General features: G+C 34.3%; 1 protein-coding gene across 9 annotated transcripts in view; it reads left to right on the forward strand.

Moving 5' to 3' along the window:
- Positions 1-16,666, forward strand: part of PTPN13 (protein tyrosine phosphatase non-receptor type 13) — a 177,248-nt gene that overhangs the window by 38,294 nt on the left and 122,288 nt on the right. For all 9 annotated transcript variants that reach the window (XM_033106401.1, XM_033106394.1, XM_033106393.1 and 6 more), the window contains exon 2: positions 5,715-5,834. In XM_033106401.1, the coding sequence (XP_032962292.1) occupies positions 5,720-5,834 (115 nt within the window). In that variant the 5' untranslated portion in view covers positions 5,715-5,719. The remainder of the gene's footprint in view (positions 1-5,714; positions 5,835-16,666) is intronic.

Below are 16,666 nucleotides of genomic sequence, written 5' to 3' on the forward strand. Positions count from 1 at the left end.
TTCTTTCCCTCATCTGTTCATCTGTTGTTTGACATCAAGCTTTTTCTCCTCTACTTCCTTTCTTTTTCTTGCATCCTTCTTTCACGTCTGCATTTCTTCATTCCCTTGTCTACTTTTTTTTTCTGAGCTAATGATCAGGAGAGCTATGGCCAGTAAAGGTGAATAAAAATAACAGATGATGATAGGCATTTGCCAAACATAGTGATGACAGACAATTTATAAACTATAGTTTTGTTGTTGTTTGTCTGATTTTTAGAAAGTTACTTTAACATTACATTACATCTTGAGATTAGGTGATTACAAAGGTGAGGCAATTTTTTTAAATCTTAAACGTCAATTTTAGCAAAGCTATAAATTAAAAATAACAAATCTATTCTGTTACCTAGATGGCATTGTTTTACCAAAACAAATGTTCCATCTGTGTTTCAGAGTTCTAACAAGTTCCAACCAGAGATGCATACAGATACTTCACTGAATAGACCAAAAAAAAAAAAAAAATTTAGTAAAAATTCACAGAATTAATGAAATGTAATTCAGACCTGCTTGAATTAAGCCACAGAGGTGTGATTTGTAAACGTTGTAGATAGAAAAATCAAGCCATGAAAAAACTGTTGTATTGAAAGCTACTTTTACTTTTTCATAGGAAAAATTATATTTTAAAAACCAATTTCTTTAAAAATAAGTAAAAACCGGTATCTTAAGATTTAAAACTCTGTGTGTATAATACAAATACATTTGCTTTACAATATAACACATAAGGTATAATCAAAAGCAACTTATTTTGCTCGCTCTCTCTTTTTCTCTCTTTCTGTCTCTCTTTCATGAAGGGGAAGTGTTCCCCTTGTCTGTTACCGGTTCAAGGTTTGTGTGCCTGAAGCTTCAAAGTCCAATATTCAGAACATCAGAGTTTGAAATAAAGGCTTATTGATCGAGAAGGCTTGAAAAGATGGGGGGTCCTTACCACTTCCACAAATCCATCTTTAAGGCACCCCAAATTCAGGCATCTTTTATGTCAAGGGAAGGGAGGAGGGCGGGGTGAGAGGTGGGTGAGAACTGTAGACAGCTAGACGCTGACAGGGATCCAAGAAGAGCACGAAATCTCTAAATCTCTTTGTTCCCAACCGGTCCCCTGACCTCTGGTGATCTCAGCCTGAGGCTCCTATAAATCTCTGATAAGAGATTTTGTACATCTTTCCCCACCTTCTGGAGTCGTGTTCTGACAGGGGCCTTTTTTTTTTTTTTTTTTTTTTGCAAATACACAAGCCTTAAGCCGAATTCCTCCTGTTAATTAGCATATCTGTAGCAGGATCTATTAGCTTGAAGGCGATGGGAGAAATGCTGGTTGGTATTAGATAGAGTCAGAGAGAGAAGCATTTCAATGTTACACTTCTAGGTAACAACTCAGGTCCATAATTCTCTCCTCCTTTGATGATGATAATAACTATGGTCACTTAACTGGAAAACGCAATGTAAATTCCATAATTAAAAGTGACTAGTCAGTATATTAATCAACAATTCAATCACCATTGAAAGCTAAAACTTTCTCCTCCCCTAGCTAGGATTAGTTATAGGCTTCGGGGTTGGCTTTCTTTTTGTTCCTCATTTCGTCATTGGGCTATATCTGTTTCGTAAGTGGGCTATATCTGACCCCATCAGGATTTCAACTGCAGGAAGAAAGGTAAAGAGGCAAGCAATCTTTGCCTAATTCCTGATGTAAAATTGCTTCACTCTTTTTGAACTTGATTATGTGCATAAGGGTGACCCTTTCTCTTGTGTGTACTTTTGTGGGTTCTTCAGAGTCCTTCACCGGAGCACAAAGCACCTGTGACATTTCAAAACACAGGTTTTTTCTTATAGCCAATACCTAATTCTTCTTCCTCCTCTTTTCCCCCCACCCTTCCGCCCATTCTCCTTCTGGTGGTACTCTGGGAACCTCTAAGTGGTATTCCCGGTAGACTTTTTATTTTTTAACAGCTTTATTGAAATATAATTCACATATCATAAAATTCACCCTTTAAAAATATGCCTTCAGTGGTTTTTAGTATAAGCACAGAGTTGTACAACCATTACCACAATTTAAATTGGGGGAAGCTTTTTATCTTTCGGATAGGGTTTCATTAGCTCCAGGCTGACCCTCTGCGTTGCCCTGCTTCTGGTCCCCTCTGCATCCCTACCACGCTCCTTACTGGAAGAGTAACTAGCTCCCAGTCCAGCATGCTGTCTCCCGCTGACTCTCTGTGTGCTCTGTCCTCCCCACTGCTCGCTGCTCAGAGTGATAGACAAAGCCTTAGATCCCTAAAGTATCAGGCAACAGTCGGTCCCTACTAACTCCAGAGAACACACACCGAGCACTCCATGGGGTCTCACTGAAGCCTCTGTCACTGGCTTGAGGTAAAACAATGACACTTCCCACACCCCTCCTGTTTTGGGGAAGCAAGAAAATCAGCACAATTCTCTTTAACAAAATTCTCCTTATGTAATTTTCTCTCTACTCTTTATACCCTGTGTGTTGGCTTTAAAGCTAAACTGAAATTTGTAACATATTACTTCGGAAATTTGTAACAGGATAGTGTTTCTCACAAGTCATGTTGGTATCTCATTGCTAATAGTATCTTGGTGCCCCTACTAAAGCTTCCAATTTACCATATTTTTCCGTGTATGATGTGCTCCTGTGTATAATGCATACCCACGTTTTGGGCCCAAACTTTCAGGGGAAAAAACTCTTTCGTTTTAATTTTTTAATTCAAATGTTTATTTGTTTACATTAGGTACTTGTTTTTTTGTACTATAAAGGAATTTTAGCATTTATTTTTTTAACATATTATGGTACAAGAAATTTTATGTAACAAATAATTACAAAACACAAGAACAGATACAAAGTACAAGAAATTTTATGTACCAGTAACAAATTTAGGATATGTACGCATCATAGAAGGCCAAGAACTCTTCGTCATTGCAAGTCTGTTGTAAGTTCGACAAAACCGATTATCCTATTCCAGGGTATTATTTTGCATACGGATATCGTTATTGATTTCTAGAGTTACACTTTTAACTCATAAGCATAAATAAAAGAATTAAAAACATTTATATAGATTCAGGATTAGTATTACCCATGTAAGAAGTGCATTCTTATTTTTCGCTCACAAATTTGGGCAAAAAGTGAGCATTATACAGGACAAAATACAGTAATATAGTGTTGTATTTGGAAGATAACTCAGATGTCACTTAGAAAGGAATGAAGCTTCTATTTTTTCCCTTTAATAAATTTAATTTTTTTCTTTTTTATCATATAGTAAAGTACATGAAAAACCTAGAGAATTTTAGTGGGGGAGAGGGATCTGAATAAATAATCACACTTTTTATACAAACCAAATAAACTCGTCGTTTTTTTAAAGTAATACCTTATAGCTTCCCTTTTAACTACTACCTTGTGCATTTAAATAGACACCCCTCAAGGCAAACTCTAAGCATAAAATGCTATAGTAAACATTTGAAAAAGAAAGTAACGGGACAAGGGTGACCTAATTTGAAGCTGGAGTTGCTTTTTTCAGTCTGAGTTAAATTACCATAAATGTTAATTAAAACAAAGTATTGACTTTTTTTTTTAATTTATTGGGGTGACAATTGTTAGTAAAATTACATAGATTTCAGGTGTACAATTCTGTATCACATCATCTATAGATTACATTGTGTGTTCACCATCCAGAGTCAGTTCTCCTTCCATCACCATATATTTGATCCCCCTTACCCTCATCTCCCACCCCCCACCCCCCTTACCCTCTGGTAACCACTAAACTATTGTCTGTGTCTATGAGGTTTTTTTTTACTTAGACATTTATCATTTATATCCCTCACACTGTGGACCCCCCGCCCCCCATCCACTCTCTCTCTGACATCGCACCGAGCCATCCCATTTCCACTATCTCCACTCGCAATGCTGTACTCTGCCTCTTGTAAATATATACATACCTATATATACATATATATATATATATATAATACTATAGTTGGCATTCATTATTGTTCAGCTTCAGGTGTACAGTGCAGTGATCAGGCAGACTTTTCTTGTTAGTTGACAAACAGGTATTTTTATAGGTTAATTTCAAAATTTAATGAAAGGTATAACTACAGAAAGTATTTAACATTTCCACTCCCCCTAGCTTCTTTTCCAAACCCATCTGCTTCTACCTACCATTAGGTATACATTATACATTGTGCTTAAATTGGTTTGGTCTGGGTAGACATCATAGTAATCACTGTAAAGAGCAATTTTCTTTTCAAGACATCAATTCAGAAAAATCTATATAGGAGGTTTCGACTAGCTGCATTTCTCCCTTCCAAAATGAAAATAGGCTTATCGAGCCCCATAGAAAACCTTAAATGTTATCAGTATATCATCTACTTAATTGAATGGCATTATAAAAATCGACCCTACAAAAATGTAACCACAAAGGCACCTTTTTAAATTATTATTAATTCAACTTCTGTAGAGTCTTAGATTACAAAGCATGTTTATAGGCATAACCTCTCCTTGTCATGTTAATAGTGGCGTTATTATTACTATTATTATTCCTATGTCACAAATGGGAAACTGAGGTTTAGAAGTGAAAGGACTTTCCCAGGGGCAAATGGTAAACTGGCAGTGGAGTGGAGGAAGAAACTTTACTCGTCAAGGTTCTTTCGGTTGGTCTAATAGTTAAATCTACATGAGACAGATGAAAAAGAGAAAATAATCAAATTTGATTACATACGTACATATGAGAACCCCACATACATGAGAGGTTCAGAGACAGAAAGGGAAACTGAGGTACATATGGCATTCTGAGCTAAGGATGAGGTAAGGCTCCTTGAGGCTTCGGGGTGGGTGGGGGGGAAGGTCATTTGAAGGACAGTAAGAAGAGCAGATGTTCAGTAATTTGATGTTTGTCCTGCTCTCTAGATAGTTCCAAAAAAGTTATCTTTTGTAATAACTCTTGTTATGGACAAGGCCCCAAATTTAAATTCTTCAAGGGAGAAGTACAAGTTTCTCAAGAGCTCTCAGGGTCTCAGTTGCCATCAGCTCAAAACAATTACCATGCCAAAGTGGCACATCTTGGAGAGGCCTGTTGTGAACCCCTTTAGCAGCAAAGCTGGGTCTAGAAATAGTTAAGTACATTCAGTGCACAATTTATAGTTAAAGTATATATATATATATTATATATACAATATATATATATAATATAATGTATATATTATATACAAATCAATCCATGAATAGAAGAGATGTATTCCATCTTATTCCCAACTATACCCCCACTATGGCTATAGGGTCTCCTCTGTAGTCCTCCTCCTCTGTTTACTTGGATGGACAGGATGAAACCCGGAACTGTAATCTGAAGACCTTCAGTATAGTCTGGCTGTTTTGGCTTCATCATCTGCACTCTGGCCTCCCAGGACCCTGCGGTCTCTGTCTCCTCACATGAAGTAGTCGCACCACTATTATGCAGTTCTGTCTCTGTGGTTGACCCTATTGTGCTAGGGCAAGTGGTTGTTTTCAGGGTTTTTCCCTCCAATTCTTTCACCCTCTACGAGTTTAAGTATTTAGATTGGAGACCATATTGAGAAATTAGGTAGACCGGGACCTCATAGTCCCTTATCTCTGATGTAGAACTTTCACTACTGCAAGTGCAGTAAAGTTGTGGATGTGCAGACCATCTGTTATCTTTGTTTCCTAGGTAATATGCACGTGTCACTAGCTGAGGCCCTGGAGGTTCGGGGTGGACCACTGCAGGAGGAAGAAATATGGGCTGTATTAAATCAAAGTGCTGAAAGTCTCCAAGAATTATTCAGGAAAGGTAAGCCTTTTCTTAATTTGAGTGTTGGGCAGCTGAAAATAGATAAAGGAGCAGAGTATAGAGGAATGCTTTTCTTACCTCTCTTAGGGCTAAAATAGCTCAGATTTTGTCTACCTTTATTTGAGCATCTTCTATATGCCCTAATACTGATACTGTGCTAGGGACTGAAAATATAATGATGATGAAAACCAAAAACATTCCCCGTCTGTCGGGAACTCACAGTCCAGTGTAGAAAATAGATATTAACAAAATATTTACATAAACAATTGTAAAACCTTCAACCATGACAAGGGCTACAAAGGAGGGGATTCAGTGACTCTATGAGAGCCCATGAGAAGAAGATTTGACGTGGTCATCGGGAAGGACAAAACGGAAGGCCTCCCTGCCTAAGTCACCCACAAGCTAAGACCTGAACGAGGAGAAGTTAACCAGCTAAGAGGGAGGAAAAGGCCTTCCAGGCAGAGAGAATAATATGTGCATCCCTGTACTTCTAAATTGGGGTAATGTATACTGAATAACGGGTTTGCTGCCTCTCTGTGGAGGTAGTCATTGCCCCAAATGGTTGTGTGGCATTTTGGAGCTGGAAAAGTGAGAGTCACCCTTTGGTTGTCCAATAACGTGATACCACGCTGAAAAACTCCACCTGAAGATGATGTTTGCCAATCATTCCACATGATCAACACCTATTTAGAACAGTAGGTAAAGAAACCAGACTTCATCTAAGGGAAGAGTAAATCTTTATAAATGACTTGAATGACTACATCAGGTACAATAAACGTAACAGAAATAGATGAGGTTCTGAGGATAGTAGCAGTTCTCAAAGTCTGGGCCCTGGCTGAGTAGCATCAGAGTAATCTCAGTGATACAGAGAAATTGAATTTGGGTTCCTTGGCAGTCTAGAGATTACCAACTATTATGCTTGCCAATTGGAAATGCTATTTATTTGATTTAGTTTATCCGAAGTCTATGGTTTTCCATTTCTTGTATTTGATAGTGCAATGTCCTTTTGCCACAGGTTTTTCTCCTTACTCTTGTAACAAACTGAAATTTTAAAAAATTACCGGTTCCCTGCTATCCGAAAGTCGAGCATTCCTATAAAACCTTTCATTAAGCCGAAATGGCGTAAATCGAAGAAGCAATTGCCGTTCATTTATATGGAAAAATTTTTGAGTGTTCCCAGACCCCCCCCTAAATAACCTACCAAATCACACCAGATACGTTTAAGTACATCTAGTTTTATGCTAAACGTAAGTAACACTTTTATAAACTCTCTCAGGCTTTGCTGATACCTTAGGGTACATTTTTGTAATGGATACACAAAATAAATGGAGATAAAGCACAGATCCTCACAGACACAGTTCCAAGCTATGGCAGCTTGATGCTGAGATGCTGAGTGTGCTTCCAGGAAAGGAGCTTGGCGGTGCCACTTTCTTTGCCTGTGGTGCACTGCCTCTATAATGGCTCCCTGCAAAACAAACACTAAATACTATTTTTGCTTTTGGCCTTTTTTTGTGAAAGCGAAAATCCTCTTTGGATTTTAGTTAGCAGAAAACAAACATTAATGTAGATATTTTTAAAAAGCCACGTGGAGTAAAGCAGACTTTTGAAAAACGGGATACCTATATTTGCTTGTTTTGTGGATGAATGGTGTTGGTCTTGGTTCTCTACCCTTATGAATAAGGCAGGATTGTTAGGGGGGAAAAGTAGGAAAAATACAGTGGTCTCCAAGAAGTTTGGTTTTCTAAAATGTGTCTTCCTCTCTTGGTTTTATCTTCCTGTGTCTGTTATACAAACCTTTGTTTTAGTTCTTATGGATGGCTTTTCCTCCTGTCTTTTTGAACTTGTATGTTGCTCCTGTGTCTTTTTTAGTTTTTAAGTGAAAGTTGATGTTCCTATGAATAAAAGGCTGGAAATAAGCATTTCTACCAGAGAGTTATTGAACTCTAGTAAAGAAAATTAATCTATTTCTTCATCGTTTTGAGCCTCCTAGTAATCTAAGTCTTTCACCCTTTTTTAAGTAAATTGTTGTAGTTGTTATTCATAGAATAATGGTACCTAAGCATGACTTTGTTGAAAAACATCATATTCAAATGAGTTTCTCCTCAGAAGACAAAAAATTTAAAACTGTTTTAAATACATAATTCCAAACATTTAGATTATTATGGTGATACTGATTGGTTTTCTTTGTTATAAGTTTCTTAGTTTTATTGTTTTGTGATTATTAAAATGTATAGTCTGTGTGATTACTTTTTAGAGTTTTTTTGAGATTTGCTTGTGGCCTTGTACATGGTCTGTTTTTGTGGGCATTTGGAAAGAATGTATGTTCTGTTTCTAGGGTATAACTTAAGCATTCTATCTAGTCTGCTTTCAACATTGCCATCTCTGCTTCTTTTTCCTTGCCATTTACCTAGAATATCTTTCCTCCTTCATTTTCAAATTATGTGTTTTAACGTAGGTGTTTCTTACAAATAGTAGATAGCTGGATTTTACTTTTTTGGCCAGCTGAGGAGATGCTATTTATTAATTTGAAAATTAAATGTGGCCATTGAAATAAAAATTCTGGAGAAATTTCATTAGGGATCCTCCCTTCTTAATTATATGTTTCTCAGTCCATCTTATTAACTGATTAGACAGCATAGCTTATGTCAGAGAAAAACACTCATTTAAGATTTTATCTTTTTACATCATGGATGAACTCATGCATGGGCTCAGTGGTCCTAGATAATAAAAAACAATGCCATTGTCATATACATTCTAGATAATCTTTAGAACTGAAATTATTGCTGCTTTGGAAAAAATAGTTTACAGTTATAATAGTTGCCCAAAAGAGTGATTTTTTTTTTTTTTTAAAGTTATAGAACTGTTGCTCCTTGCAGAAAATAGATCTTTGGAATCTTTGGGATTTTAAGATACTAGAGTGGTTGTTTTGAAAATTGCCTCTTCAGAACTAATGAGAGAAAAGACCCAATCTTCTGTGTTTAGGCAAGGATATAAATCCCATATAAATCCCTTTATGTGTAGTCATTTCTGGTTCCCTGTTTAATAAATAAAATAATAATGAAATTAGTAAATTAAACACAAAGAAAATAGAATAAAGAATTTTGATAAAGAGAACTGCTAAAGAAACAAGCAAAATTCATTGCCTAAATAAAAAAATTCAAAGAGTTACCAGTAAGTGTCCTGGGAAAATTCAGAAGACCATGTCACGTGTCTTATTGTTTTTGGAAAACTAATTTGGATACAGTTGCAGAGAGCAGGGCATATGGAATCCTTTGGCTATATTTCATTATAAAGGTTTGCTTGTTATATGCATGAGTGAAAACCACAAATTACTACAGAAAGCTGGGGCAAATGTCAGATAAACTTCTCTGCTTTTCACTCATTAAAAGGTATGTAAAAATTCGAATTTGTAGGCACGTGTTTAAAAAGCAGTCTTACTAGAGAATACATGATCTATTACTTTATTAGCAGAATTAAGTGAAATACCAGCAGAATTAAGTGCTTCCTGTTTTTGTTTTACAGAATTGCTTTCATTGAATAAATACTTTCAGGGAGATATCCTTGCTATGGGAAGGGGAAAAAACATGTAAAAAATATGTAAAGTTAAAACAACACATATATATATATTTTTATTTATGGAATTAAACTCTTTGAGCTGGAATGATCTTATTCCATTTCACCTAAGTAATCATTTTTACAGATAAGGTCCAGTTTAAATGACTTGTAAGAATTAATATTGGCAGAACAGAAATAACATAACTATTTTAAAGTAAGTATTTATGAGCAGTGCCTATTTAGAGCTTTAAAATCACTATGTATACATGGCAATGAAATTTTAAAATTGATAGCTCTTCTATGAACATAGCAACTTGATGTTTAGAAAAATATCCGATGGTAAAAGTTACATCACTTCATGTTCTACAGATGTTAAACGAATAATAAGGAAAAATTATCAATAAAGTTGTTGGAAAACTTTAACTTACATGAAATGGATACCTGAAAGACACAAACTACTAAAAGCTCACTCAAGAAAAAGTAAACAACCTGAATTGTCCTACATATGTTAAGATGATTGAATATATAGTTTAAAATGTCCCATGAAGAAAATTCCAGGCCCATATTGCTTCACTATGGAATTTTTTTAATTTAAAGAAGAAATAACAGCAATTCTCTATTAAATGCTTGAAGAAGATTAAAAAGGAGGAAATACTTCCTAATTAATTCTGTGAGGCCAACATTACTATAATACCAAAACCAAACAAAGACATTGAAGAGCTATAGACCCATATACTTTATGAACATTGATGAACAATTCTTAACAAATTTTTAAAAAATTGAATCCAACAATATATAAAGTGATAATATATAGGTCCTAGGAGTACAATATTAGTTTAACTTTCACAAATCAATCAGTATAATTCACCATATTTATAAACTAAATAGAAGCAGAACTGTATAATCATCTCAGTAGATACAGAAAGAACATTTGATAAAATCCAACATCCTTTCCTGACTTAAAAAAAGAAAACCTGCCAATAAAAAGGAACTATATCAACCTAATAAAAGGCACATACAAAAAACTTATAGCTAACTCATACTTAATAGTGAAACATTGACTCATTCCCCCTAAGATCAGAATAAGGATGTCTGCTCTCATTACTTATATTCAACATAGTACTAAATGTCTGACTAGTGTAGTAAGGCAAGAAAAAGAAATTAAGGAATCCAGATTAGAAAGAAAGCAGTGAAACTGTATTTATTGAAAAATGACATGAATGTCTATATAGAAAATTTGGTGGAATCTATAAAAAAGTCTGTAGAACTGAATGGTGATGTAACGATTGGATATCTGCATACAAAAAAAAATCATCTTTGACTCGTACCTCATGCCACGTATGAAAACTAAATCAAAATAGGTCATAGATCTAAATATAAAACTTAAAATTATAAACGTTCTAGAAGAAATCATAGGAGACCATAATTGTGACCCTAGGTTAGGGAAAGAGTTCTTAGATATGATTACCAAATGCTTGATTTATAAAAGAATAAAAATTATAAACTGAACTTTATCAGAATTAAACTCTTCTAAACACGTTGTGAATGAAAAGTGGAGTCAAAGGGTGGGAGAAAATACTTAGAAACTCATATAACAGATGAAGGACTTGTATCTGGAATATATAAAGAACTCTCAAAACTCAGTAGTAAGAAACAGACGATACCCCAAAATTGGGCAAAAGATTTGAACACATATTTCACCAAAGAAGATACACAGTTTCAGATTTCAAATACTAACAAAATTATTAGTCATCAGGGAAATACAAAATCCTCACATCATTAATCATCAAGAAAATGGAAATGAAACTACAGATATACTAGTATACATCAATTAGAATGTGTAAAATTTAAAAAACTGACCGTACCAAGAGTTAGCAAGGACTTAGGGCAACTCTTATACTCGTACATTGCTAGTGAGAATGTAAAACGATACGATTTAACATTTTGGAAACTGTTTAACAGTTTCTTAAAAAGTTAAATATATACCTACCATATGCACTCCTAGGTACCTCTCCAAAAGAAATGAAAATATATGTCCATACACAGGTTTGTACATGAATGTTCATAGGAGCTTTATTTGCAGTAACCAAAAGCTGTAAACAAACCAAATGTTTATTAACACATTGAATGCGTAAACAAACTGTGGTACATCCATATAATGAAACACTACACAGCAATAATAAGGACTGAACTATTGATAAATGCAGCACCATGAATTAATTTCAAAATAATGAATTGTACAATGAAGGAAATAAGATGGACACAATACCTATTGGATGATTCTAATCTAAAATTCTAAAAAATGCAAACTAAACTGTATTGATGAAGCAGATCAGTGATTGCTTGGGGATGAGAGGTAAACGAGAGCTAGGATGCAGGATTACAAAAGTGTCTGAGAAAACGTGGTGGATATGTTTATTGCCTTGATTGTGGTAATACGTAGTTACACAATGTCAGAACATCAGATTGTACTCTTTCAGTGTGTGCAGTAGTTGTATATCAGTTTTGTCTTAGTAAAGCTACTTTTAAAAATCGATCGCATATTTTCCAAAATTGTTTAGTTTTTAAATTTAGAGCTTGACCTTTTCCCTTATTGATTTGAAACTGTTATTAAAAGAAACTGTTTTCCAATCAAATGCTTAACCTGACTTTCTTGAGCAAGAGATTCTGTTTCCTATTTTTAATCAAATAACCGTAGATTCTCCACCTTTAAAAAATATCACCTAATTCTAATAGTAGAATCATCTTAGTATGTTTAAATTAGTATATTGAATTTAGTATATTAAAATGACTTGATATAGATGAAGAAAATAAGAAAAATTCAAGACACTGAAGATTTTTTAAATAGGCAGTGTTATAGGCTAAATTGTGTCTCCTAAAATTCCTATGTTGAAATCCTAACTCCCAGTACCTCAGAATATGACTATTTGGAGAAAAGGTCTTTAAAGAAGTAATTAAGTTAAAATTAGGTTATTAGGGTAGGCCCTAATCCATTGTGACCTGTGTCCTTAAAGGATAAAAAGAGGAAATTAGAAGAGATATACAGAGAGGGAAGTCCATGTGAAGACACAGGGAGAAAGAAAACGGCCACTTACAAGCCAAAAAGAGGAGCCTTAGGAAAAACCAACCCTTCCTCGCACCTTGATCTTGGATTTCTAGATTCCAAAATTTGCGAAAATAAATTTGTGTTGTTGAAACCACCCAGTCTGTGGTATTTGTAATGGCAGCCCTAGCAAATTAATACAGGCAGAATGGGGGAAAAAATGAAATAAAACTTCTAGAAACAAAGTATATAGTGACGAAGTTTACAACCTCAATGGAGATCTTAACAGATTACACAGATTCTCTTTTCTTTTTAAAGAAAAAATTAGTAAATTGGACAATAGCGCTGAGGAGATCACCTGGATATTAAAAATGAAAGGGAGTTCAGGTTCATGGATAATTGAATGAAAAGTCCAACATACCTCTAATGCGAGTTCCAGAAGGAAAACTAGAGAGAATGGGAACAGAACAGTGAATGAGAATATAATGGTAGGTAATGTTTTACAATCGCTGAAGTACATAGATTCTCAGATTCTAGAAACACAGAGTAAATAAAAGTATATCCACACTTACATTTGTGGGATTAGAAGTACAGAAAAAAACTAAAGAGAAAAATTTTAAAGCAATCAGAAAAATGATGGATTACTTACCAAGGAAACCCAAGCTAATAGCAGACTTCTTAACAGCAACAACAGAATCAGAACTTGATAAGATTTCATCTTAAAACCACTACAAGAATGCTTCATAATTATTTTTAAAAGAAAAAGAAAAATCATCAAAGAATATTGCTCAACCTAGAACAATACTGTCTAGTATAAATATGGGTATCAGATATATAGTTTAAAATTATCTAGTAGCCACATTAAAAAAATAGATGAAATTAATTTTAACATTTAATTAATGTGTTAAAAATATTTCAATACGTAATCAATATGAAAAACTATTAGTAAGGTGTGCACCCTTTTGTACTAAGTCAAAATCTATTTTACACTAACAGCGCATCTTGATCCAGACTCTAAATTTAATCAAAAAATATTTAGATTTCATAAAATATACAGATGAAAAAGTAGATTTATATACTCAAGTTGTTCCAAGAATATATGAAAGTTTTCCAATAACTGATTAAGTATTCATTTGAAAATTTAAGATAAATTTAAAATTCAACTCCTCAGTTATATTTAGCCACATTTCAAGTTCTCAAAAGCCACATGTGGTTAATGGCTATGCACTGGAATGTGCAGATAGGATTTGATGTCTTGCTCGATTGTGCAAGAAAAAGGTCAAAACAATAACATTTTCATATGAAAACAGAGCAATCACCATCAAGGAAACCCTCATTGAAGAAATTACTAAGAGATATATTTCAGGGAGAAGGAAATTTAACCCAGAAGGAGGAAGAAAGCTTCAAGAAGGAATGATAAGCAAAAGAATTAATCAACATTGTGGTAAATCTAAACAAGCACGTTAGCTGAATAAAACATTAATAATGATGTCAACTTCAAAATTATAAATAAAATAACATTTAGAATGACGCAAATGATAGGATTTAGAACAGTTTAAGGGTTTGATTTTGTTCATGAGAATGGTAGGGATATTGACTTTAGAGTTAGCATAGTCAAATATTCCTAAAATGAGTAAGAATAATCACAAACCAAAAGAGGGAAAATGTAAAACTTCCAATCAGGTGGAACCACAGGAAAATAAGTAACTCAATGTGTGAGAAGGAAGACAAAGCACTGAACTTCAAATTTAATTCCTGATTTGTTTTTTTAAGCCTTTATAGGAAATGTAGAAAGTTTTTATGGATTAAAAGCTTTTGCGTAAATATTTGTACAGTATATGCAGCTTGTAAAAGACCAAAACCTAACTAGACTACATTACATTCCTAATTATCTACAATCATAATTTTGTTGATTAACAGGGTGCATCAGTTGTCTTTGACACGCTACATCTTGCCCTGCATTCACAAGGCCAGAATTAACTGGTCCTTCAAGTTAAATGTGTTTGAACTGATAAAATTGCCCTATTTGTTCCCTGGAAACAAACTATAAAACATGAAATTAATTTAATATCTAGCATTCTTAAAATGAATAATGTGGGCTGTTTAACAAGTGTATGAAGCACTTAGAGTAAACCTCTCCTGTCCCACCAATACCCAGTCAAAACACTGTGTTTTCATTTGAAATTATTTTGGCTCTAGATGTTACAAACAGACCATTTTATAAATTTAAAATCATACATTTAGAAGGGAAAGTTGCTACAGGTCGTGCTCCCTAGCTCCATACTTGCTGATACATGTAATTTTACTCACTATATTTATTGTTTTAATTTATGTATTGATAGGGATTAAAAAAATATTGAGGTATAATGTATACAGTAAAGAGCTTTATTCTTAATTGTACAGCCTGATGAAGTTTATGAATGTATACACCCACATCCCCACCACCATCACAACCACTGGGTGCTCGAACATTACAGGAAGCCTCCCTCATGCTCCTATGTAGTCAGTCAATTCTGGGTTACCAACAGCAATCATTATTATGACGTATCACATAGATTAAGTTTTGCTTGATTTTAAACATCATACAGATAGGATCATACAATGTGAACTCTTTTGTGTCCGCTTTCTTTTACTCAACATTCTAAGATTGTTTTTCACATATAACTAAGGTTTTTAAAGAAAATGCTTTACAATTACTTCACTCTTTTTTCTCAAATATAGAAATTAAGAGGTGGCTTTATGCCTTGAATGATTTAGTAACAAGTTAAGATTTTTGCTTTTTTTTAATTTTTATTTTTCAATTACAGTCGACCTTCAGTATTATTTTATGTTAGTTACAGGTGTACAGCATAGTGGTTAGACATTTATATAATTTACAAAGTCATCCCCCAATAAGTCTAGTACCCACCTGGCACCATACATAGTTATTACAATATTACTGACTATATTCTCTATGCTGTACTTTACATCCCCATGACTATTTTGTAACTACCAATTTGTACTTCTTAATCCCTTCAACTTTTTCACCCAGCCCTCCAATTCCCCTTCTATCTGGCAACCATCAGTTTGTTCTCTGTATCTGTAACTGTTTCTATTTGTTCATTTATTTTGTTTTTTTAGATTCCACATATAAGTGACATCATATGGGATTTATCTTTCTCAGTCTGACTTACTTGACTTAGCATAATACCCTCTAGTTTCACCCATGTTGTCGCAAATGGTAAGATTTCATTCTTTTTTCTGGCAGAATAATATTCCATGGTATGTAGGTACCACATCTTCTTTATCCAATCACCTATCAGTGGACACAGGTTGCTTCCACATCTTGGCTATTGTAAATAATGCTGCAAGACTTTTACTTTCTTAGGGTGATGTGCATAGTCGTGGTTAACATGTATACAAGAAATGTGTCCTTAACATTTCTTTGAACAATGAAATAGTATACCATTCAAATAAGCCTCATCCCCATTTTTATTCTTTGAGAAGAAAAAGTTCTTTACAATGTGAATAGGGGAGTGTTATCTGAAGAATAGGAGAGAATGCCATTAGTAATCACAAAAATATTTTTCATATGTAGCTGCAGATGAGGGTTATGTGGAATCATATTGTCAAAAATAAAGCAAGTTCCTTTGTAGAAAACTATATATTTCCTTCTTCCTCTGGAAACTGAAAATATATACTAATCTTTATTGACCTTTTCATACAACTCTCCAAAAATGAAATGAATGCCAATCGCCCTTGATATTATTAGTTTTTCACGCTTTGTATAGATTTCCAGACCCTTGAAAGTAAAGAGAAGTTGCTGAGGTCATTTTAAATTTTGTGCTCTTTTTTCCCCCCTGGCTTTATGCAGCTAGCAGAGGTGAAAAAAGATCTCCTTTAACTTGAAACTTTGTCTGTATTGGGGGAAAAACACCCACAAAAACCTGCTGCTTTATAAAGGGCCTTTACATGAAATTTAATTTTATTGCTAATTACCCCAATTATCGTTTATTTTGTCTGGCAAAATATAATGTGGCAGCTGTGTGGCCTAAAGAGGCTGTTATGAAGTTGTTAGCTGGCAAAAGAGATGCCACTGCTTTAAGAAGCTTAGCACTTGGTTTCAACGTTGCTTAGAAAAAATGGTTAAGCTAGCAATAAAATCACGTTTTTAAATAGACTTTACCATTCAAGATTAACATTGTTCTAACGGCTTGAATAGGTTGGTCAAATAAGATATGACTGGTGTATTTTA

This window comes from Rhinolophus ferrumequinum, chromosome 5, assembly GCF_004115265.2.
Source record: "Rhinolophus ferrumequinum isolate MPI-CBG mRhiFer1 chromosome 5, mRhiFer1_v1.p, whole genome shotgun sequence".
Classification (NCBI taxonomy): Eukaryota; Metazoa; Chordata; class Mammalia; order Chiroptera; family Rhinolophidae; genus Rhinolophus; species Rhinolophus ferrumequinum.